At 37.0% G+C, this 25,950-nt stretch overlaps 1 protein-coding gene across 5 annotated transcripts; it reads left to right on the top strand.

Moving 5' to 3' along the window:
- The first annotated feature begins 1,047 nt into the window (after positions 1-1,047).
- On the top strand, positions 1,048-25,258 carry LOC145222436 (low-density lipoprotein receptor-related protein 2-like). 5 transcript variants are annotated; one of them, XM_080088555.1, is made up of 23 exons: positions 1,048-1,172; positions 2,697-3,016; positions 3,231-3,422; positions 3,690-3,892; positions 4,564-4,704; positions 5,155-5,287; positions 6,050-6,209; positions 7,481-7,656; positions 8,669-8,849; positions 9,505-9,667; positions 10,622-10,767; positions 12,362-12,459; positions 12,820-13,027; positions 13,485-13,616; positions 14,691-14,833; positions 15,444-15,555; positions 16,960-17,072; positions 17,624-17,726; positions 18,758-18,796; positions 19,333-19,371; positions 19,601-19,639; positions 22,330-22,426; positions 22,889-25,258. In XM_080088555.1, exons 1-23 carry the CDS (start codon positions 1,091-1,093, stop codon positions 23,013-23,015), a joined length of 3,147 nt encoding a protein of 1,048 aa, XP_079944681.1. In that variant the 5' UTR covers positions 1,048-1,090; the 3' UTR covers positions 23,016-25,258. The 5 variants fall into 5 exon arrangements, with proteins under 5 accessions (XP_079944681.1, XP_079944682.1, XP_079944684.1 ...); XM_080088556.1 differs by lacking the exon at positions 18,758-18,796; XM_080088558.1 differs by lacking the exon at positions 19,601-19,639.
- Positions 25,259-25,950: the final 692 nt, after the last annotated feature.

Genomic DNA, 25,950 nt, shown 5'->3' with positions numbered 1-25,950 from the left:
TGGTATTTTATTAGGCTTAAAAACCAAGGTCACAAAAGACACATAAAATAACACAATAGCTTGCTCTTGTGTGCTAAGGCGCAGGAACTTGATTTCGAATCAAGCAGTGTTTGTTTAACACTTTGCGAATAGCTAAACAACTCAGATCAGCCTAATGTTCCAACTTTGAACATCATTTATAACCTGGGTTGCCATCGAGATGGACCACAAAATAAGGACAACCGAAAAATTAAATCTTTCATATGCCGGAAACAAACGTTTTTAAACAAATCTTTGCATTTATACGAGTCATGACACATCACATGCCATCTTTTTTGCCAGAAACAATCTGCTCCAGCAACTCTTTGTTCGTTCAAAATGCTTTGTGCATCACACGACAGCCCATGTCTAGATTTACTTTTACTTTTAGCAGGGATTTGACTTGTAATTATTGAAAATGAGACACGGGACTCATGTCAAAAACAAGCACATTCCTTGAAAATAAGAACAATACAGACATTGCCCATCAAAATAAGGACAAAACTTACAAATAAGGACGGTATGGCATTGGCAAACCTGTTTATAACCTATCATAATAACCAGACTAAATTATAGTGCTATTGTCCTGTGGTTATGATGTCACAGGAAAAAAAGAAGAATAGAAAGGGCAGCTTAAAAGAAGCGCATTCAGTCGACCATGTTGACTGTAGTCTGTTGGCACTTGTGCATATGCTAACCGCGTTACATAAGTGCACGCTCGGTCTGTATACAAGCTATAGCAGCACATTTACGCCACAAATTACGTAGATGTGAACGCATAGTGGTGCTGGCCGGATGCAGTCAACGCGACTGTTGTGGCGTTAGTAGAACAGATTTTAACCTATAGTCGGTTTACAAACGCTAAGGCAGGTGCAGATAAGATTATGTAACGACTGAAGAAGGGCGTTAGGCAATAGGCGGTATGGATTTCGCATTAGTAAACCTGTCTGTAAGTGCTTAGGATATAGTACTGCAGTTTGAGTCTGTACATTGAATGTAGAAGTAGAATTGTGTTACTTGTTTTGTACTTTTTAACTGAACTGGCTGGTTTTGTTTCAGAATTAGCAAACCCATGATGGAAATTAGATGGGTTTTAGCGACATTGGCTGTATTTTATTGCAGGTCAGGCCTGTGTCAAAGCAATGTTACTACAGGTAAGTACCAGCAATCCAAACGTTTTATTTTTAATGAATATTGTCATTTTAAAAACTGTACATGTAAATATCAGCTACGAATTTATAGATTTTAGGTTAAAAAGCGCTAGGCCTATAGTGTAGGAATGCTGTGAAAACTAACAACAGTCTTATCAGCTAAATATATTGTCTGGAGCGTAGCGGTTATACAAGGGCGGTTTTGATATTAAAGCGTATACTTACGTCACTGAAACGTATTACAAACAGGACGTCGCTTTATTGTATTATGAAATCACTGCGCTATCAATGTGTTTGTTAATTTAGGGGCCAATATGTTGCATTAAAGGTCTACAAATTTGCCAAACTGCTTAAAATTATTAATACTGCATTCAACTAAACAGTAAAACTGAAGAAAAATGGCCAATACATTCCTATTGGCATGTAAATATAATTGTTAACATTCTGATTAATACGACTTTGAGTTATCTAGTAACACCATTTTGTATTGCATTCAAATCCCGACAAGGTTTGTATGCGTAAACATAAATGAATCAAGCGTCAAAAACGCCTTGAGCCATTCATGTGATTGCTCGTTGTGGAACATACAACTTACGACTAACAATATAGTATCTAATTTAGTGGTCCCAGTACACTTCGCCGTTACAAAGCACAAAAAGGTGCTAAAACATGGTTTGTTTGTACCTATTTCTAAAGTTACGCTGCAATGTAAATGCTGTTTAATTTTGAAGGATTGCCAGTTAATGCTTGCATTTAATACACTTATTAGTTACATATATTTCGAGTTTTGTTGACAATTACTACAATTTTCATTTACTTCTGTCGGTCATTGCAGAAATGGGGTACAAACAAATTTATTCACTCTTTAGCATAAAAAGGTTAATAACCAGTGGTCCGAAACTCTGCAAAGAGGTTTAGGGAAATGACTTAAGCAGTTGTAGATTTTTTGCCTGAAAAAGGTTTAAGAGACAAATACCCCCTTACCTGGACTCATACTAAAGTGATTAGAGCAGTGCTCTTCAACCTTTTTTGATCTGGTGAACCCTTAAAGTTGTTGTGACGAACTCATGCACCCTGTTTACTTAAAATCAAAACTTACATTTTTGATCAAAAACTTTTGACGTAAATTAACGTCAATCTGCACTGTGCGCAAAACGTCTTTTGAAGTAGATATACGTCGACCGCACTGAAAGTGTTAGACATCAACATTTAAAAAATGAAAGGTTCATTTATACATCAATTGAAACCTACACCCTTTTTCTAATATCCTGAAGGTCAAATATTAATAGTTCATTAAAAGTTTGTGATGTACCCTTGTATACCCTTTCGTACTGGTGCACCCCATGCATATTTTGGTGCACCGTGCACACCGGTTGAAGAGCACTGGATTAGAGTAATAAATTTCACAAAACCATCTTTATTTGGATTTATTTTTGCATAGGGTCTTGAACATTTTACGCTTAGTGTAGTATTACTCATAACGTTCAACCATTGCGCAGACGGCTAAATTACAAATCTTCCTTTTAGATGCGAACACAGCATCACCCGAAACAGCCACCCCTCTAGAGGCTCCTACACCAACAAATGCTACACAAGTTAACACAACACCAATGTCTGCAGTACAATCTACTTCACCATTGGTAGCACAGCAAAATAATGTAACGACAACAAATGTCGTTGCAATAAATACAACCAAAGGGTCTGCAACAACTACATTATCTACGACACTGTCTGCTGCCATTACGACATCAACCAATGACGACATAGCGACGGTTTCGATAACTCCTACGTCACCGCCTGAGCATTTTTTGATCTTCGTGGATAAGAAGACTGCATTTTTTGGCCTGGTAATTCGTTTTTTTTTTGTGTAAAATAATTTTTTGTTGGTTTGAAACGTGAGGTCATAGTAGTATGACGTCATCGAGTTTTTAAGGTATATTTTTTCATACGCACCCCTAAAAGTCGGTTTTAAATGTTCCGATGCTTAATTTAAACTACGCCATAAACATTTTAGGTTTTTTTTTTGAGAATTTATTTAAACAGTGCCAATTTGTTATGCAGGTTTCCCAGGGGGTTATTGAGTCTGGCAGGATTTTGACTGGAAAAGAAGCCGATGCCATTGGAGGGCCATTTACAAGCGTCGTGTCGGGCCAATTTTTGTCTGAATTCTGGGCTTTGGCATTCGACTATCGCAAAAATCTGGTCTACTACACAAACTACAATTATAATTATCTTGGAGTTTATAATACTAAGGTATGATGCAATTGATTAGTCAACTTTTTTAAACTTTTTTTTTGTTTAAATGCACAGTAAACCTCGATTAATCCGGATCTTTGCCTAATTCGGACAAAACTTGAGGTACAAATGATTTTTAATGTTGCAAGGCATTAAGTAATCGGCATCGGTTAATCCGGATCTTGGCTTATTTCGGACAATTTATTTAATCCAAACGGGTCCGGATTAAGGGTTTACTGTATTTTAACATGCAAAGTCGTAATAAACAGTCTAAACTTTTTGCAGGAACGCAGCCACAAGATTGTAATGAGTAGAATGAGTTACGGAATAGATGGAATGGCGGTGGATTGGTTAACAGGCAATCTCTATTGGATAGATACCGATAAAAACTGGATTATTGTCTCCGAACCTAGCTTTACTCATTATTTTCCAATGCAAAGGATCAATAGTAAAGTACCAGCAAAAATAACCGTCGATGCCGTCGGCAGGTAAAATACGGGTTATAATTAGGAAACGCAAATGGTTTTGCGCATTTTTTGGGGTATTGTGTGACAAGCTTCTTATAGTTAGTGAAGAGTATTTAGTAGAAACAGGGCCAAACATCTTGTTAAAAGTTCTGCAAAAATTCGGTGAAATTTTGAATTTTTTGGTCGTTTTTACACGAAATTTTGTGGCCTTTCTGCGCTTGCTTTTTAAAATTTGTGATTAGGTGCGCAAATTTTGCCTTAAACAGATCTACAATACAAATATATAATCGATTTTTTTACACAATTTTAATTGCATTTCTGACATATAATTAAAACATATTAATTACTTTGGAACACTATATACGGATCTGTTCATAAGTTTAATGGTGAAAATAACGGCCTAAATAGACGTAAAAAGCGACATGCTTTATTACTGATGATGGCATGAGCATTTGCCAAAGAGTATGAATAATAAAGCATGTCACTTTTTACGTCTAGTTGGGCCGTTTTTTTCACCATTAAACATATAATTACTATTTATGAAATTTTATACTGCAGAAATTTATAACTGCAGATTAATTCAAAACACGTACATTTTAACCTCCTAATATTTGAACTTCGGATAAATTATAACCATTTTGGTGAAAATAAGTGATAAACTATAACTTATAGTGACTTTTGTGTGAATATAGGATGTTATATTGGAGCGAGGTTGCAACTGATGGATGTCGAATTTTCCGAAGTGATTTAGGTGGAAATGATAAAGTTCTTCTTCACGTATTTCTGGATGTCACATTTATACACGATATTAAATTTGATCCAAATGAAAAAAGGTAAAATACCGTAGTTTTTCTTTTAAGTGAAGATTCAAAATTGGAAATATAAAATGTTCAATTACAATAAACCTCGGTTAATCCGGACCCGTTTGGACCAAATTTGTCCGGATTAGTCGAAGATCTGGATTAACCAATGTCGATTAGTTAACGTCTTACCACATTACAAATCATTTGTACCTCGAGTTTTGTCCAAATTAGGCGAATATTTAACTTTGACTGTATTTGACTGTATTAAACTAATAGCAAAATCACTATTTCATTCGATTTGTGTGTTATTTGCTAGTATACAATATAAAAATGAAATTAGAATGTTCACATGCACTAAAACTGTTACCTACACTAAATTGGAGTTGTAAACGGACATTAAAATGAGACCTGAACCCAAAAGTTTAGGCCTGAAATTTTCATAATCTATGTGGAATATTAACTGTGCAATTCCTTTGCCAGATTGTACTGGAGTGAAACAGAACGAACAACGAACACAGGAAAAATTCGCAGTTGTCTTGCTGCTAACCTCAATAATATTACAACGATTTTTACCGAAGCTAATGCAAGATTTTGGGGCATAGCTTCATATGAGGTGAGCACATATTAAAACAACACATTTCAATATACATTGGGTGTATTGTGGTGGTATATTGGTTGTTGTTTGAAATGTAGTAAGTATGTAGCTCTATTGGAAAACATAGCCTCAAAATTAGCTATTACTCCACTTAAAACAATTAAGTAAATCAAAGACAGTACAAACACGCACTCCGAAGACAGCATTTGGGTTTTTTTTGGCTTCATATAATGGCGAACACATACTATCAATCTAACGTGCATACGTCTATGGTACTGCAGACTAAAGTCCAAAGCACTGTTTAACCTATTAGACAATGTGTGTAAATGTCAAACCACCCGTTACGCAGTATCATGCCGGAAGACGGAATTAATAGTCTACTGATAGCTAGAATAAATCTGTTTATAGTTTTAGATTTACGTATTATCATATTGTCCGTCTGCATACACAACAATGAGTTTGCAATTTTGGTACTTCAGCTGTATATATGCACTGAGGGATCTAAAAGTCGAAATTTTAATAGCGACATTAAACAACTTTATAATTTAGTTTGCAGATATTTTTTTCACACAATATATCAAAAATATTGTTAATAAGCAATTTTCCCGCAGCAAAATACCAAAAAATCCGATTTTATTCATAATCAGCACATGTACATTAGTGTAATGTGTTTGTTGTGACTAGTCAATCACGTGACACAGAGCGTGGTTGTGGTTGGTGCATACCTGATGACGCACGAAGCCGGAAACGCATGTAAGCTGTTGTTGTCTTTTTCACTAGAACCTATTGTATCTGACTGACCGTGAAAACAAGCGGCTCACAGTTGTGGACAAACAAACTCAAGAGGTTTTGAAAAGAACACGGCCTGTGGCTTCCAGCGATCCCCGATCAATGATTGTGTTTGGACCCAGAAATCAACCAATACCGGCCAACCATTCACGTATGTAGAAGCAGTTATTTGCAGCACCAGCAGTGCCTTGTATTCATTTGACCTTTGTTTTAATCCTGACTTACCGATATTATTTTCAACGGACAGGCAAAATCGTTATGTATAACCCAGAAACCGGTGCTAAATATACAACACACCCGATTTTAGGCGGGCCCAAACCCGAAAGTACAAGCCCGAAAAACGGTTTTAACCGGATTTTTTTAACAAAACACAAATTAGGCCCGTTTGTTGGTAAAATTTTGGTACAAATGAAGTATAGTGTAAAGTCAGGCACGAATCAAGTCCATTTTATTCAAACTTGAACTATTTCTTGTCGGTGAAAAGCAAATTGTATGTCACTGGAAGAATACGGATTTTTTACATGAACAACATTTTAAAATCTAATTTATTCTGTTACATTAGGTCGTGTTTAAAATAGGTTGTTTTTGGTGTCATATTGTGTAAGGTGGTAAATAGAATCAATATTATGATACAGCAGACATAGACACTATAGAACCACTGTTGCGTCTTGTACGTATGCCTTTGACTTCCTGTCAAGGCCGGAAGTGGTAATGTCTGCCGCAACACATAACAAATGCGCGCGCTTGTTTCATACCATCTTTGTAAAGAATGCGTTTCTTTAAACAAAGGTACGTTTTTTTGTTTATGCACACCACGTAATTGCCATTTTAATTTAAAACAAAACTGAAATTGATATTTTTTTGCACATTTATAACAACGTTGATAGCAGGTCAGATATTAGGGCCCTAACCCGAAAGTACAAGCCCTAACCCGAAATTTCGATGCGTTATCGCCAAGTTAGGACACCAAATGTAGCCTACAGTGTGAATTTAGGCCTGTACATTGCAACTGTGGTTTGACGTATACTCTATGTTTGTTTTGGTAAATCGTCATGTGTGATCTAATTTAACGTGCATGTGTGATTCAATTTGTTGCCACGATGTCACATTGTTGTGCAAAATATCTGTTACAAGTCGTTCAAGCAGGTCAATTTTGACAATTACTGCCCAAATATTGGCTAAAAAAAGGAAAAAAAATACCAATATAGATAACAATGTGATAAAACAACAAATATATATTTGTCTTGCAAGACAGGCCATTATCCTGATGAAACGTCGTTTATTTACATTAAAAACTCCCGGCAAAGCGTTACTTGTTCGTACTAATAATAGTCTAAAACTATTAAATACCAGAAAAAAGATGCACAGCGTCTAAACGGCAATTTTAGCATCTAACTACATTTTGTTTTGTTGTGCATTTAGACCCGTGCCACAATCACCCCTGTTCACAAATTTGTCTCCCCACTCCTACATCCTTTCACCAGTGCGCATGCGCAGTGGGCTTCGTGCTGTCAGGTGACGGTGTGTCGTGTACAAACGGTCACGTGACGGATAACTTCCTCTTGGTGTATGATTCGCCACACAAGAAAATATTCCAGGCAAGTATAGACTATGCTGTTTTATCATTTTTTGCTTTCCCTTTGATGCATTCTAACGAAACTGATGTTATGAAACCGTAAGTGACTTATATTGATTGTGATAACTCATAACACAGTGGGTGGAACACAATGGTTTTCAATCAGTGCTCCGCAGAAAATTGATTAGTTTGACTAGTATATCATAGATTTTTTTTTATTGTATTTTTCGACAATCAGGCGGCAGTCCTAGAACTGAAAATTGCCCTTTGTCGTTCACGGGATTCGAACCCAGGATACTCCCGGGGACGAAACCCGATCAGGTTGTGTATATGGGTCAGGCGCGCCAGGCCATTCGGCCAAGTTCCCGCCCTATTTCATAGATCACCTGTCGAAAATTGCTGGATCAAAACAATGGGCCTAAATATCTCTTCCTTTATGAAAGTAGTTATCCACTATCACCAGTTTGAATGTTCCATCGTGAGTTGCTTCATTTCAGAGTAGTAAGTCGGGCCGGGCTTTTCGTGTCGGGTTCGTGCTTAGGTTTCTCCAAAAAAATGGGCTTGATTCGGGCGTGACTTTACACTCTGTGCTAGTATTGAATATATTTAACTAGCTAAGTAGCCATTTGCTGGACCTGACCTAATCACGCCTTGTTTATGACCAGTTGTCTAGTCCAGTGGTTCTCAACCTTTGGTGGACCGTGGCCCCCTAAAAGTACATTTTGGCCCTCGTGGCCCCCTTCAAGTAACCCTGTAAGTCCTGTGCCCCCCCTAAAAAAATAAAATGGCAACATGTGTTGGAATTCGGTAAAAATTTCGGCTTTAAACAGGTCGAATAGAGTAAACAAGAATCCGAAACCGTAAAAAACCTCAATATAGACAAATAGTATGTGAAATAGTCGATTAAATTAGGGAATAAAGTTAAAAAGGAAATGGCTTTTAGTGGGTGTTTCTGGTGAATCTACACCCGTCCCCCCTACTGTTTCTGGTGAATCTACACCCGTGCCCCATAAAAAGTGAATTTATGGTAATAGATTTCACTGGACAACCCCAACAACGTATCAACAGTGCCAGTCAAAAACCCAGGACTCATATTCTCTGTGGCTTACGACGATGTATATGGCCTGATCTACTACTCTGATTCTGAAAAGGAAACAATATCACGGGCAAGATTGGATGGAACTAACCAGGAAATATTCATGCACGGGGTGTCAGGTAGGAATGTGATTGATGGACTTTGCGTTCAAATGACTTGACTCAATGGTTCCCAGCCTTAATCGACTTACAATTCAAAACATTTTTCTTCCCTAATTAATAGATGCTGAACCATACAAAGATCATTTCAAATTGGGTCTTTTATCAACTTCACAGATTATATTCCCAGAGCTTAAGTGTCTATTTAGAAACCACATGTAAAAATTAAAGTAAATTCCTCCCCTTAAGCTTAAAACTCCTCTAAGTTAACTGATAACCATGTGTAGCAGGTTTAAGCAACATATTTCGTGTTTAAAAATGCCGGGATTGTCAATTAATTTAACTTAGACGCAGTTAATATAAGCGCATTGTGTAAATTTGGTTATTTTGGGATGACAAAAATTTAGAATTACTGGAATATTACATAAGGGCAGTGGTGGGATTCAGCCGGGTCGCACCGTTCTTTAGAACCGTCTCACGAAATTTTATAAATCAGCGAACCAGTTAGCATTACTGGTTACTGTCAATGGACTTTTTGCAACAGAACCGGCTGAAAAATATGACTTTTGTGATAGAACCGGCTGACAAAAAAAATGAAACCTACCACTGCATAGGGGTGCATTTAATTGTTTCCTAACTTTTAATGCGAATGCTAAAAGATATCTTATATTTCCAGCGCACGCCGTTTCTATCGACAAGGTTTCCCGAAACTTATATTACGCTGATTCCAAAATTGACGCAATCATGGTGACGTCACTCGAGCTCGCCAACATGTCACGTGCTCTTCACCTAAACAACATCTTCAAAACTTTTGAGATGCATGTCGACAATGTGTTAGGGTAAGTTGTGAATGTTTGATTCAAACAGCATTTTTATCTTGTTTACACCCAACAATTTTTGATTTTTGTTTGAATATACTTGTTGTTTTGTGCTTTGTTACGTCACAGCCCTTTATGGTGACGTACAATAGGCAGAAAGCAAGGTTTAAAATTTGTAAAGTGAATATACAACCTCATATGTGAAGCAACTAAGCAAAGTTCGTTACGCTTGACTAATCACTAGTAAACCCACATACTTGGAACTTATTCGAGCATTTTCCGACCACTGTGACGTGACAAACACACCGCGTAACAACAGACAATACATTCGCCATGTTTTTTTTTTAAAATGTAAGCCCTATGTGTGTGTACCAAAACACATTTAAATCTATGGTGCACATTAACCGGTGTGTGGTCACAGCGTGCATATCTAGATTCATAACATATCATATGTCATATTTTTTCGTGCATCTCACGACAGCTCAGGTCTAGGTTTACTTTTACTTGTAGCATTTAACCTCCGAAAAAATAATTAAGGAATCAAGTCAAAAACAAAGACATTTCTTAGAAATTACGGACAATACATTTTTCTGAGACAGTGGTTCTCAACTGGTGGTCCATGATGACTTTTTGGGTGGTCCACAGGACGTCTACTAAGTTTGGTGATAAACTAGAGATGATTGCATATTACATGTTGAAAGAGTATCAAAATGTTATCTGCTGATAATTGTATCTCACTTCTTGAAAATCGCTTTTAAACAATTATGTTTCAAGCCCAAATAGTAGTTTTGTATGCGTACTTCGATCTTGCTCAAAAATGAAATGGTCCACGATATTATTTTTACTTGCGCGGTGGTCCATGGCCCGAAACGAGTTGAGAACCACTGTTCTAAGACATTGGCCTTCAAAATAAGGACAAATCTTAGAAATAAGGACGGTATGGCAACCCTGTTTATAACACTAAAATATGTTCAGAAAAATCTTCTGGTCGGACTGGGGCGGCGAATCGACTGATGGGAGTGCCGTGGGACGCATAGAGTCGGCCAATTTGGATGGAACGGACAGAAAAATATTGTCAGAAAGCAATGAAGAACCGCATGGTCTTGCTGTAGATTCTGCCAGTAAGAAAATATCCGATTGTGTGTGGGTTTATGTGTGTACTAAACAGTTGAAAATACACCGGGGCTTGGGTTTGGTTTAGAATGTGGGCGTACAGTCTCCTTTTTTAGTGTTTTCCTTATCTGAGCAATAGAACACTTTATACGTTTAGATAATCTTGCGGAACACTAAACGAAATTTTATAATGATGCAATAAAGTAAATAGGCTCACACTCAACTACTGTATTGTACCTTAAACAGCAACAATTACGACATTGTGTCTTCTGAAGAGATATAATTGGCCCGAACTGAAAACTGGCCTAAACCTTTCCTGAAAACTGGCCTAAACCTTTCCTGAAAACTGGCCTAAACCGAAATGTTTAAAAAACAAAGCCCTAATTTGGCCCATGAGTTGATAAAATTGTGGCAAAAATAAGACCAAGTGCAAAGTCAGGCCCGAATCAAGCCCGGTTTGGTCATACTTAAGCCCAAAAGGATACGACTTATGGTGATTGTTTTAGAGAAATTGTGTCGCTATGTTGTCTTTCACGAAATTTAGCCAGTTTTTAGTTCGAATACACTTAATGGAGACAAATACATTTTGTGTAAAAACTTTGGTAACTCCAGCCCATGGTGTAAATCAGCGGTTCCCAAACTGGGGTCCGCGGTCCTTTAGGGGTCCGTGAGGCAATTTTGGGGGGACCGCGAGGCGGGTAAAGTAATTCTATAATCTTATTTAGCGTCAGTTTGTGCCACTGAATAAGTTTAAATCAAGAGAATTGAGAAATCGACTGTCTCCATTGCTAAACAATAGCCTTTATTGAATGACAACTATAATAAATGCAATTGTTTGCGCACAATCGTAATGTTTTTTGTCCTGTTTGTGATGTCACGTGCTGTCTTTGGATGATTGTTATGCGCTTTTACATAACTAGCTAAAATCCTGCAATCAACTTTTGTTTTTATGAAATACACATTTAGGCTTAAGGACCGCGGGCCCTCGAAATGATGGCAAAGGGACCGTTTCGAAAAAAATATTAAAAAGTTTGGGAACCACTGGTGCAAATCGAAGCGAGTGTGTTATCCGGTATAGGCCTTTTCTCCTAACTATAGCGCCCCGGGATTTTGTACTTTGATTTGCATATATCTCTACAAGCCTCATATGACAGCTAATTCGGGGTTTAGCGAATATTGGCTTCTTGCAGCTTACAAACACGCTTTTTTCAAAATATGGATAATTAGGCCATTGTTAAGTGATAATGTGTTGTGTAACTAATTTGTGAAGACATAAAATGATGTTCAGTTAAGACTTTTTGACATTTTTGATGTTTTTAATAATGTTGGCGTAACATGTGCAGTATTATATTTACCCAAATAGTCAATAATACAAACCCAATGGTTAAGATGGACATAAGTTTATGCTTGGTGACCGACTGATTCGGTACAACGCCTTCAATGGGCTTGGCGTAGTATGTGATTTATAAACCCAATGGGTTAGAATTTATCCTAAAAACATTTTTCGAGAATGAAAGTTTACTAAAATTGCATTTCTTTCAACATACGTATTTGCTCACACAAACCAATGACATTTTTTAGCAATTTAATGTCTTTTCGCAGATAATATGCTTTACTGGACTGAAGTGCTGCAAGGAAACATTCGCTGGCTCAATTTACAGACGGGACAAACCGGCGAATACAACGTCGGATTAGCGCAGGTTTCAATATAAAATATCACTTTACGATTTTCCGGGGAGCTTCGCCTAATTTGCATATAAGACCATTCACCTGCTTTGCATTTAAAAGCCCCATATCAGATTTGTAAGTTACAGGATATGCCGGTAGATCCTGGGAAAAAAAGTAAAAACACACCACGTCATAAAAGTGTGACGTCACCTTTCGAAAGAATGCGTGATGACGTCATATTTGTGCAAAGTTTTGCCTTATTACGTCACTTAGTTTGATCTGTTTAGGTGTATTTGAATTATAAACGCAACTTAAGGTTCCTCTAAAATGGAATTATGACATCACACTAATGACGTAAGGTGTATGACATCATAATGTTAATTTGTTGGCAGCATCCACGACGAAAGGTCAACCAGCTAACCGGTATCGCTTTGCACGGTACAACTTTATACATCACTGACCAATTACATCCAAGCGTTTACCGCCTTTCCACCGAAGACGTCATTAACGGTGTTTCCCCCGCCGGGGCTGTGACGAAATTTGGTCCCGACGTGTTTTTCAGTCTTACTGGGGTCGAGGTGGCGAAAAAACAAAACCTTGGTAAGTCATGTGTTTGTCACGGTCCGTTGCCGTTGCTAATAGTGATTATATCTACTTTTTTGGGCGACATAAAATAGTTCACTTGTACAAGAAACAATATAGCAATATTGAGCAAATTTCGCTGCATCCTTGAACGTTTTTTAGCGTGAGAAATAGTTTTCAGTTGGTTGTAACTTTATGCATCGTTTTGTTGCTTTAACAAGTGGTAGTTTTCAGTAACTTGTGACAGTTTGTGGCCATCTGTATAGATTTTTGCTCAACGAAAAGGACTTGCTTTTAAGTATTAACAAAAATTACTCGACTAGTGGAGACTCAAAAGGACTCGCTGGTGTAATAGCTCGACCCATGATTTACTAAGACTCGAATATAACTCGAGTTACACCACGGCAACTCGACTTTCAGTGCGAGTTGAACAACTCCGGACTTTAACTCGATTTTTATCTTGTTTTTTTTTCAGCCGCTACAAAGTGTTCTTACAATCGGGGAGGTTGCCCGCAGATATGCCTACCCACAATGCACTCGTTTACTTGCGCATGCGCAAACCACTATGTACCGGTTAACGGAACCTGCGCACGTCAGCATGAAACAGGTAAATGACGTGAAAAACGCATTTTTTTATGTTTCCAACATATATCAAAAAAATGGAAAAATTTGCATAAATGTTTAAATTTTGAATAAATACAGTATCGTAATAAAATATTGGAAAGTATTCTTAAACCAAAATTAGATTTGATAACGTTTGCTAGACCATTAAGTTATTTATTAATGTTTGCAAAATAGATGCTGTCTGCGTGCCAGTGGTTCCAGTTCCTTAGCGTATATTAGCATCGACAAACAATAATAAACAATGAACTAGTCATGATATTTAACGTCACACACCCATAACAGTTGGCTTAGCTTGTGTGATATGAATAACAGCTGCTAAAAAACGGCGTTTTACATTTACTGTAATTTTCGCGATTTGCCCAATGTTAAAACAAACGTATCAAAATAATTGGCATTATTGTAAAAATCAAAAAGGGGGTCTTTGTTTTTAGTCCCAAAAGAAAATACGAAAGGATAAACTAGTATACGGCTACAGCGTACACATCTAAAGCTTGTTACAGTGGTCATTGGTATACTATACATTGTGGGATAGCTTGTGTGTTGTATGACCAAAGTGCACATCTAATGTTGCTCACAGTGGTCGTCAGTGTACTCGTGAAACTTGTTTTTGTATGCCCATACTATATGGTATAAATGTGTGGTCACAGAGCTCACATCAAATTGCTCACAGTGGCCCTTGGTGTACTATGGTGGTTTGTGTGTATACGCAGGCACATAAAAATCTTTGCTGCATATAAACTAGTGTGTGACCACAGAGTGCACTACTAAAATTGCTCACAGTGGCCCTAAGTGTACTCAGAGAGATGGTGTGTATGTCAAGACACATGAAAATGTATGCTGCATATAAACTGCTGTGTGTGGCCACAGAGTGCACAACTTAAATTGCTCACAGTGGTCCTCAGTGTACTCAGAGAGCCTGGGTGTATGCCAAGACTTTTCAACACATAAATAAAGCATATATCAGCAGATGTAAACATCCAAATTGTTTCCAATTTTCGACTATGGCCTAAAAAAGCCCCGAAGCTGCAATTTTAATTGTGTTCAACTTTTTTAACAGACGAACAACCACCAACATTTGGGCAAACATGTCTGCCAAGTATTCAGTATGTGTCCTTAGAGCCTTGTCAGTCCACCTACAAGTTTAACTACACTGTACCGAACGCTACAGACAATTCCGGCGTGGTAAAGCTAAGGCCACCGGTAAGTGATTGACAGATAGGGTATATGAAAATGTAAGCTATTGCTGCCCTGCATAATATCAAGTTTATAGAGCTCTTCTGGCAATATATGAAGCAGGGTATATGAAACCTGAAATTTGAAACTTAATTTGTTGTGAAATTACTGACGATGCCAAGCTTGAATTTTAAAGACAAATTAGTGTACTGTTGTATTTACTTAGAATTAGAATTTTAAACTTAGAATCACCCAGCTGGTTGCTTGGTGGATGAAGACTATAATGATAAGCATATGTCTATAGATTGAAGTTGATGAAAAATATTAAGTCATTTGTCTTTTATGATTTTAATATACAGTAAACCGCGGTTAATCCGGACCTGTTTGGACCAAAAACATTTCCGGATTAGGCGAAGATCCGAATTAACCGATGTCGATTAGTCAAAGCCACATTAAAACCATTTGCATCTGTTTTTAGATGTTTTCTGGTTGCGCCAAAAAAATTTGGAAACCACTGCTATATAGATTACAAAGTTAAGGTCATTTTTTGGATTACAAACCATTTGCTTTTAACCCGATACGCGAGTGCGAATACCAACCAAAAATTAGTCCAACTTTTATTTATTTTGCTCTATAGCGCCACCAACCGCCACCTTACGACTTGAAACCTGGAGGCAACTTTTTCGAATACAGAGCTGAAGATTTGTCTGGAAATGTGGCCACATGCACTTTCAACGTGTTCGTCTACAGTAAGTTGAAATAAAGTTACCGTAATTTTCCAAGTATAGTGCGCCCCCGTGTATAATACGCACCCTAAAAATGGCATGTCGATGCTGGAAAAAAGCCTGTACCCATGTATAATACGCACCCAAATTTTTACTCTTAAATCCGTAAACAAAAAATTATTTCAGAAAAAAGATCATCTTTTGAAACAACCGGATGTTATTCTGCCGGTCAGTATCACTGCGCATGTGCTCGCAAACTCGACAGCGAAAAATGTTTAGGAATTGTGTAGGGTACATCGTGACAGCAAACGAGATCTTACTGGTCGCGTTCAAGCGGAACCGATCTTAATACTTGCAGAGAACATTTTTATTTTTAAAACACAAATGAAGTTTAATATGTATCAGATTAAAATACCTAAAAATCAGAATAATTAAATTCAAACTTATATACAAAATTTTCGTTCGATCCGTTGCATATCGGCAATGATATCACCCCATTTACGTTGTCGCTAAATGGGCAGTGTGCAGTATTTGACAATAACACACCATCAAGGATTGCACCATCGCATCAAACGATGTGTCGTCAATTATGAATTTTACTGACTAAGTGTGTTGGGCAGGATGGCTAAATGTGATGCGCGATTGACAACAAACAAGAAGGTGTGATTTAAAGTTTTATTTCGAGGCAGATTTTCTTCAAAATTTGTTGTACCCATGCATAATGCGCACCCTAGATTTTAGGACAATAAATTAAGTAAATTTTGCGCATTATACATGGAAAATTACGGTATTCGATTTTCTGGTAAAAATACAAACTCTAATCTTAATGCCGCTAAGATGCACAAGTGGTTAGAGCAACTGTATTATGTTAACTATATTTTGACCCTTTTTATGTGCAGTACATAGATTGAAATAGCCAATAAGAGTTTTTATTCTTTTATTATCCATCGAAAGGGCTTATAATACCTATGCATGTCAAACGCTTTAGAAGCTCAGTTGTGGAGAACCTGCCCCATTTAGACTTTTGTCGTGGGTTCGAATCCCACCGCAGGCTATTTTAGTTTCTAATCTCCCCCTTAGCACATGAAAATGCCTAAACCAGTGGTTCCCAACCTTTTTCGACGAATTCCTCCCTTAACCATTTAAAACATTTTCATTCCTTACCTAATATACTACATAGTAGATGCTAAACCATACAAAGATCATTTAATATTGGGTCTTTTATCAACTTCACAGGATTTATTCCAAGAGCTAAAGTGTCTATTTACAAAACACATGTAAAAATTAAAGTAAATTCCTCCCCTATGGTTAAAAAATTCCGCTGGCTCGTACAAATGGCTTGATAGGGCACATTACCTTACTGTTACTGTGATATAGTGCATACAAGTGAAAAAGTTGGGCTAAAACTTTTGTGTTAATGCTTTTCAGAGACTGTATGTCGTGGATTGCCTGCTGGCAGTTTCGGCCAAACATCATGTGATATGTTATATGGGTCAGAGGTCAAAGCGCGCTGTAGGTACAATACAAGTATTACTATTACGGTAAGCATCTTTCATATGGAACAATGTCCATTGTTAAGTTTAGCGGTATTGCAAGGGTGGCGCTTTTGTAGCCCAATTGGGCTCCTTTTTGACATTAAGTTGCGGATTGTTTTTATGAGTTGCGCTTTTTTGTTTTGGTTGTCAAAAGACTATTTTTTGTTACTTTTTCTGAATGTTTCTTCGCAAGCAGTTATTTGACAGTAAAATTGGACTAGAGTTAGTTCAGCTTTTTGAGAATTAGGCTATGGCAACACTGCTTAGCACGTAACACTTAAAATAACTTTCAAAACTTGCCGGTATACTTTAAGCACAAATGTATGGAACTGTAAGGGCAACACCGAATACCTTTGCAATATTTTATTGAGATTATTGTAATTGTTTATACAATTTTAACGGGCTAAATCAAACAGTCTAACAAAATTCAAACCTCTTTACGCTTTAACTGGTAATGATGTGGCAGAATTTGGAAGTAAATGAAAATCAATTCCGTCTTCACTGACGCCTGTATGACGTATATAATCATGACGTCATATGTTGTTATTTTTTCGCAGTACAAGTGTTCAGCTCTGGGTCAGTGGGAAATAAAAGGTTTTAACATTTGCCCAAACAGCCTCCCATCGACAACAGTCCCACCAAGTGTACATACAGATCCGCGTAAGTACATTTTTTGTTACTTTTTCATTTATCTTGTATTAATTAAATACATTAAATTGCTGTGACGAATTTTTGACGTTGCTTGAATCAGCGATTGCTAAAACGTTTAAATTGTAAGGTAGCTATGGTGCATGAAACTGGCAAAACTGACAAAAAGATTACGTGACTCAAGTGGATATAAACGGGTGTAACTGATGTGGACCTCATATCACTTATGATGGCATGAGCATTTGCCGAAACGTTTAAACTAATAATGTACCGAACCAACTTAAAAAGGTTCGGACCGAAACCGAATATTTGGCCAAATCAGGCCGAACCTAAAATCCTCGTTTCTATGGATGATTTCAACTGGACCTTTTGTTGTTGATGCGAGTGAACTCAATTATGACAAACCAAATTCGCTTTCACAATGCGGAAGCTTTACTAAACTTGTAATATTTCGCAGATAACGTGGCTCGTACTTTATAGATACAACAAAAGTTAATTTATGATGTTTCGTATTGGCAAAAATGGAAGTTTGGGTATTAACTCCATGCAATCAAAAAGTTTGGTTTCGGCCGAATTTTCCTAAAAGTTCGGTGCATCATTAGTTTGAACAATAAAGCATGTCGCTTTTTACGTCTTTTGGGCTGTTATTTTCATCATGAAACTGGTAAAAAGATGTTATCAAACACTTTTTATGACAACATGCGCTTTTAACACAAAAAATGACCCCAAAACGGAAAATAATATAAAAACCAATATATGATATATAAGCTGCAGACAGTGCACACTGTTTCGAGGTCTCGGAGTGCAGCTGGTGCTGAGAGATCGGCCGCATTGGCTGGTGTAGCAATCTAACGGCATGTTTGGTGTATAACAGACTAAAAAGCTATGCCTCAAATCTGTTTGCAAAAGATTAGTTTACCAAATTGCGACCTAAAAACGGTTGAAAAAGGGGGAAAAGGGCATACATGCCTGAGCGTGTGACTTTTTTGGCGTTTTTTGACTAATTGACTTCATTTTAACATTACTGCTTATTTGCATTTAAGCTAAATCCAAAACAACAACATCAACAGTCATTATGCCACGTAAGTTTTAGTGTTGGCTTATAAGACGTGCTTTATCTGTACAAACACAAAGTCTACAAAAAACACAAGTTGTCCAACTCATTTTACGCGATAAAGCCTAATGGAGCCAATTTGTGTCCAAAATAATACAGTGGGTGCAGAAAAAACTTAAAAATTGTCTGAATTTTACAAACTGGCTTAACGTGAATATTGATTGGACAAATTGTTAGAAACCAAAAGTTTGGGAAGAAACATACTTTATTAGATTTGGCATTAATTTAAAGTGCTAAAACTCGGTGTGGTGGGGAATAGCAAAAGAAAACAACGGAATTTAAATAGTTATAACTGATATGACACGGTTTTGGGCGCTACACTTGTCAAAAATGAGTAAACTTTTGTGTCGATATTTTAAAACTAGGTGTGGTGGTGCATAACAACAGAAAAAAATAATTAAAACAGTTATAACTAAATTAAACACAGTTTATGGGTGCTAAATTTGTCAAAAAAATTAGTAAACTTTTGTATCGATATTTTAACGGCTAAATTTTCCATTTAAGCTAAGACCGATTTCACGTCCTTGGAATCAATGACCACAAGTGAGTTTCTTGTGTTAAAGCATTTAACTTTCAAATGGTTTGGGTAGACATTTAGGTCTACCTTAATTTTGCTGTAGTGTGACATACAGTTTAGCAAATTTGTAACCAAATTACAAAGTTTTGCTGCCACTAACGTGATAACGCTTATAAAAGATCCTTATTTTAAAACGTATTTTTTTTCGTTTGCTTGTCTATTCCTCCAAACTGAACGGTGCTATTTGTTTTCAAGCGAAACATATGGAATCCACACTTAAGACAAACATTCCAAGTAAGTCCAAAGCGAATTAAACTATCAGTTAAGATGAACATGAATTCATTGGTATCAGCCCTGAAGCATTCATTCAGACCAGCGTTCACGGCACACTCATACATATGAATCATAGTACGCCAGGCCCATTGAAGGCGTCATACCGAATCAGCCGGTCACCAAGCATTCGCCATACTGCAAGGTGTAGGATAAAAAATCTAGTCTGCGGTGGGATTCGAACCCACAAAGGGGGTCTTATGGGGACCAGCGTTCTACCAACTGAGCTATACACAGCCTCAGTGGTAAGCCCTTCGAAAGTATAGTCGTAAAAAATTTTCTTGCATATGCATTGCCGTAAGTGAATGTTAGAAAGACCGGTTTAATTGGGTATAAAGCTCCTTATACGCCTGGTGTACTATGTTTTAATGCCAAATACAATTTACAAATACAAAAAACAACTACATTGAAAACTCGCTATTTTTGCTTCAAGTCAAAACGAAGGAAATGACTTTAAAATAAAAAAATCCTTCAAGTTAAAGCCTAAAAAGACACAACAAATAATATGTGGTAAAAGTTTAAAATCAATAAGATTTTAATGATGGGGCTAAAACAATTTTGTAAATTCGGCATTTTTACTTGAAGTTAAATCTGAAGAAACAACTTTTGGGATAAATATTCCACGTAAGTTACTTCGCCAAAAACATTTCACCAAAAAATTAACTTTTTCATAATTATGTTTATTTTCGGTTTTTGTGTGCCCGAAACATGCCCCCTATCTTACCATCAACAAAACGTTCACCCTATAAGCCCCCCTACCCCTGCAATAACCCACCATTCAGTGGCGATTATTATTTCATCATATGTTCACGAATAGACCCTCTCCCCAACAAAAATGTTGGCAATTGTTTTTGGCATGATAAGATTACTGCTTACAAATTTTAGTTATTTTGCCTAAAAAAATCACACAACAATTAATCAATAATTATTTTTGGCTCGGAGTAACCTGCTTTCTTTTTTATGTATATTTTGTTTGTTTTACTTTTTTTTGGCTGTCATACAAAATGCAACAATCAGTGATTTTGGTCAGCTTAAAAAAGCTCTGCAAAGGAGCGATTTGTTTTAATAAAGTTGTCTTTAAAACTAACTTCTTGAAATAGCCTACGAGACACAGGTAGTCTGGGTTCTGTTCTAAAAAATAATTTTAGCGAAACTAAACAGTTAAAAATACATTTTTAAAATATGTATTTTCTGTTTCTCATATCTTTATGCTGCATTAAATCGAGGTTTTCATTTTATCTGATAAACATATAGCATAAGGTGCAATTACAACTGACTATACCACTTGGGATAAATGCTTTGTAGAGTTGAAGGTATTTTGTATAGCAGGGGTATAGACAGGGTTGCCATACCGTCCTTATTTCTAAGATTTGTCCTTATTTTGAACGGTAGTGTCTTGGAAAAGTTCAATGTCCTTATTTCCAAGAAATGTCCTTATTTTTGACTTGAGTCCTTGTTTTGTCTTATTTTCAACAATTACAAGTCAAAACCATGCTACTAGTAAACGTAAAACGAGACGTTAGCGGTCGTGAGATGCGCAAGGTCTTTACTACGAGCAAGGAGTTGCTGAAACAGAATGTTTCTGGCCAAAATATTGCATATTATATGTCGGGGGACGTATAAATGCAAAGATTTGTTAAAAAAACGTTGGTTTCGTTTTAAAATTTAATTTTTCGGTTGTCCTTATTTTTGGATTCAAGTCGATGGCAACCCTGGGTATAGATCAGTGGTTCTCTACCTTTTTTATCCGAGCCACATACTTCCCAAAATTTTGTTTGGTGGTTTCTGGCGACCCATGGACATGCATTGTGAAAATAATTAGTTTCTGTTTCTTAAACCTTTGTTCTGCATCGGGTCAGAAGATTTTTATATTTTTTTCTGATAAACATACAGCAGGTGCATCCAAAACTGACCAGCGCTTAGCTTAAATACATTGTCTAAATGCGCGTGCAAAAACTGTGAGAACGTTTTGTTGAGTTAAACGCAGTGGTGGGATTCAAATTTGTTGTCAGCCGGTTCTATCACAAAAGTCATATTTGCAGCCGGTTCTGTTAAAAAAAGTCCATTGACAGTAACCAGTAATGCTAACCGGTTCGCTGATCTTATAAAATTTCGTGAGATGGTTTTATAGAACCGGTGCGAACCGACTGAATCCCACCAGTGGTTAAAGGTATTTTGATAGCAGTGGTCAGCAATTTCATTGCTTGTTATACAATGGTCTCGAACAAGGCGTTGAACTTAGGTCTGGTCCAGCAACTGGTTACTTAGCAAGTTAAATATATTTTTTTCAAATATTGACAAATAGTGTAAAGCCAGGCCCGTTTTTGAAGAATCACATTCAAAAACAGTGCTAAAGTTTTAAAATCTAGCCTGCAAGCACCAATATATCCGCTTTCTATTCAAATCGATGCAATAAACACATATTACCAGTTGGCATGCAAAGTCATCACCATTTTTACATTAATAGTGTAATTCCATTTTTTTATTTGTTTGTAGCAAAGCAATTCCATCATTTTTGCGTGTGATTGCTAGCTTTGCACGTGCTGCTATTTTATTTCCATTTTTAGTCGCAAAAAACGGATCAATTTTTTTGTCATAAGAAAACATGACTTGTTGCTTCGAAACTTACCACATCTGAAACTTATTTTCAACAGAGAAACGACGTTCAGACGGAACCAGTGGGGGAGTGATTGCGCTTATCGTTCTTCTGGTTCTAGGGATTGTTGGAGTAACAGCTTTCTTTGCTTACCGGTAAGTGAGAGGCCAAAACTATTATGTGAAACTTATACATCAGTGCTCAAACTTTATTCCTCTTATAAACTGCTTATCATAGTGCGCCAGGCCAATTGAAGACGTGGCATCGAATCAGCCGGTCCCATGTGGAAAGGCGTAGGCCAGAAAAATCTAGCCTGCAGTGGGATTAAAAGTCTTTCCGAGACTCGCGCTCTACCAACTGAGCTACACAGGCTCAGTGGTGAAACCGTATGGTTGCCTGCCTCGTGTGCTGCACATGTCAGCTTTGTAGTAGGGAAACGCCAGATTGACCAGTATCTGCTAACTAAGATGAACATAAATTCATAACTGGGATCAGCCCTGAAGTGCCCTTGTAGAATGTAGACCATACGGCTATCGGTCGCTTGTGTTTGCTTGAGCAAGAAATTTCCCGATGGGTTGATATCAATAAAACAAACAAACAAAACTTTTTTTATACAGCTATCGCCACAAACTGCCCCATATTCGCAATGTGATCTGGAAAAACGGAGATGACCGCATTTACCTTGCACCGAACGAAGCTATGGACGATGGGTGGCCATCTTCCAACGTGTATACCGCAACATAAGCTAAAAGCGGTATTTCGTTACCTCGCCTATTATAGAGATATAGAAATCACACGATTTTGTTGATGGTTTATGATCTCTATTGATCAACTTTTTGGTCTGTTTCGATTTGTTGTAGAATTTTGATCTCTATAGATTCGCGTTTTTTGCGGAATTCGCAATTTTTAATGAACAAATAAGCCATTACAGAAAGTATTTTGCAATTATTGAAGTCCATACACCATTTTGTAAACACAACGGGAGCATTTAATGCGTGTGCAATGGTGAGCATATATTTAACGTTTAGCAGCGGAAGTTGTTTGAAACAACATTTGCGGATTGTAAATACCTTTTCTCCACTGTATATTTATTGTTTGAAAAATTTCACATTTTATGCAAACGCTCGTTCAATGAAATTGTTAAGTCTTCACTATCTCGCGGAATTTTATCATTATTAGATTTTGTGCGTCTATGCAGTGGTGGGATTCAAATTTTTGTCAGTCGGTTCCATCACAAAAGTCATATTTTCCAGCCGGTTATGTTATAAAAAGTCCATAGACAGTAACCAGTAATGCTAACCGGTTCGCATATTTCCAAAATGTTTCCGAATTCGAACCACAGGGCTTTTTAAGCCAATCACAAAGGCGGGTTTTCCCGGGTCATGTGACTTTTTAACCAATCAGCCTAGTCGACTCATTGAACCAATCTCACAACAGCTTGCGTAGTAACCAGTCAATCTGCCTCGAGTTACAATATTTGAAAGTTAAGGTTGTGCTTGGTTTTATAATTGTATTACTAAAATATAAGCATTTTAAAAGGCATTTTTAATAATTAATTATAAGCTTTCTTGTAAATAATCATCTGATATTGTTAAGTGGATTCCCTGCAGCAAATGATGGAACTTGGACAAAAATTAGTAACAAAAGGAAATGAAGAAATGGTTTTTAGATTGACCTTACAATCAGCAAAATAATGGGACGAGTGGCTTGAGTCTTTTTGTGTAGTTTCTATTACTAGCTGGAATGTATACAAAACATTTCTAAACCCTAAAATATTTTGGGGAAACCTTTGAAGTTTTGCCAACATGAAGCTGGTGTATCAAATTCAACACTTTGTGTCCTGTGTCTATGGATGTTAAGATCAAACTTTACACCAAGTCAACTAAACATCACATAAGTTGGTTTCTACTCATCCATGTATAGTAAGTGTGGCAGTTAACCACAATCACTTGCTTAAAGCTGCCAGAAACCTTGGTTAGCTAAAGATCAGTGAATCTACAAGAAAGATTTTCTTCATGTATTTTTGGCAATGATTGTCAGTGTCTCAAGCATTACAAACCCATGAGACCAAGTTGCTTGTTACAGATGGAATAAGTGCAGTCACTAACAACTAATCCAAAGCCCTGCTCTGTGTACCATCTCTGGGATCAGTGGCGTAAATGTAACTTTGGGGCATAAAGTGGTATAAATTTGTTTTGTGCTATACAGAAGTATGCTGAAGAATCTGAGGCTAAGATCCGCTTTGTTATGTTTGTGCCATTGTAAGGCTGATCATGGAAAGAATCCACAAAATGATGTTACAATCTTCTGAGATAGTGTTTGTGGCTTCTACAACCAATCTGGTTCAGACTAATGCCTCACTTACAGTCCTGTTATGTGGTAGTCCAATTGGGGATGTATCAGGGATCAGCACCTCAGAAGCAAATGTATGCAGGCGTTGCATTGGGTCAGGAGCAGGCACCATCTGTGGAATTCTTTAGTGATTTGGCCACTACACATCAACATAAGATCATGGTGGCTGTTCAAATGCCATGGAAATCAATCCAACCACTTCATTGTCTGATAGCATTGCTGGACCATCACATAAACCAGACTACACTGCAGAGAACTTTTCTTAAATTTAATAGTGTTCTGAGTTTATAAAGACCAAGCACTCTAGTGACTTTAATTAAAAGGAAACTAAAAAAGCATTAGAAAGGTTTAAGAACTCTATCTCTTCTGCTCATTTCGTTGCACAAATAAGATCAGCACTTCATTCATTTGGAAGAAACTCAATTGGCAGCCGCAATGCTGGGAGCAAAATACATTGGGTTTTTTTGGTACTGACATTAAAATTATATATTTTGTTGGTATGGGAGGTACAAAAATTCATTTCCTTTTGTGTTTTACTTTTTTTCCTGCTGCTTTTCCATGTATTTTTGTATAAATTGTTAAAGGGTCTTAGATAAAATTGTTACTGCTGGTAGATATCATATTGCTTACTATTATTACCTAATTGGTTTGTAGATTGGGGCAATTGGCTTTTGATTAATTTATTGGATTGTAGGTTGGGCTATTTGCTATTCCAGAACCTGCATGGATGCATAATCAGATTTGCTGTTTAACAATTAGAATTTACTTTTCCATGCTCCAAAGTGATTATACCTATAGCTTAGTGTGCCTTTAGCCACCAGAGCTTAGGCCTGTATGACTGGAACCAAGGAAGAGCAGTTGCGCTGCCAAAACAAATAAAACCTTGAGAAGGGATGGACTAAAGGAAAGGGCAGGGCAGATCGGAGACATCAAGCACTCCAAGTTAAAAGGCATTTGCTTGACATTTAGCTATAACTAAAGTTATTGTAATAGTAAACATATTGACTATCATGGAGAATGTGATACCAATAGATTATCATTGGATCTACTTTATAGAACAGTGTTGACTGATTATTTTTAACTGTGGTTACTGCATGTATAATAAACAAACTTTTGGAGGACTGTTGGAATGAGTGATATAATGTTTTAATTTAGGTGCAACTGTTTGTTCCATATAAAGAGTTGCAAATAAATAAACTGATGTAAACCATGAAGAAAAATAATTAGCCTGTGTAGCAAGGTCAAGACAAACTAATTTAACTTGCTGACAAATAAGACTGGTCATATAGAGTGCTGTCAATAGCCAAGCTTGCCCTAATTTAGAGCA

Source organism: Phallusia mammillata, chromosome 4 (assembly GCF_965637545.1).
Source record: "Phallusia mammillata chromosome 4, kaPhaMamm4.hap1.1, whole genome shotgun sequence".
NCBI classification, from domain to species: Eukaryota; Metazoa; Chordata; class Ascidiacea; order Phlebobranchia; family Ascidiidae; genus Phallusia; species Phallusia mammillata.
The sequence above is the reverse complement of the archived record's forward strand: the minus strand, read 5'-3'. Positions and strand labels throughout refer to the sequence as shown.

Coding starts and splice junctions, on each gene's coding strand:
- LOC145222436 (XM_080088555.1), top strand. CDS start 1,091: ATGATGGAAATTAGATGGGTTTTAGCGACATTGGCTGTATTTTATTGC. Junction 4,705..5,154: donor TTTGATCCAAATGAAAAAAG/GTAAAATACCGT, acceptor TTCCTTTGCCAG/ATTGTACTGGAGTGAAACAG. Junction 19,372..19,600: donor CTTGGAATCAATGACCACAA/GTGAGTTTCTTG, acceptor TTTGTTTTCAAG/CGAAACATATGGAATCCACA.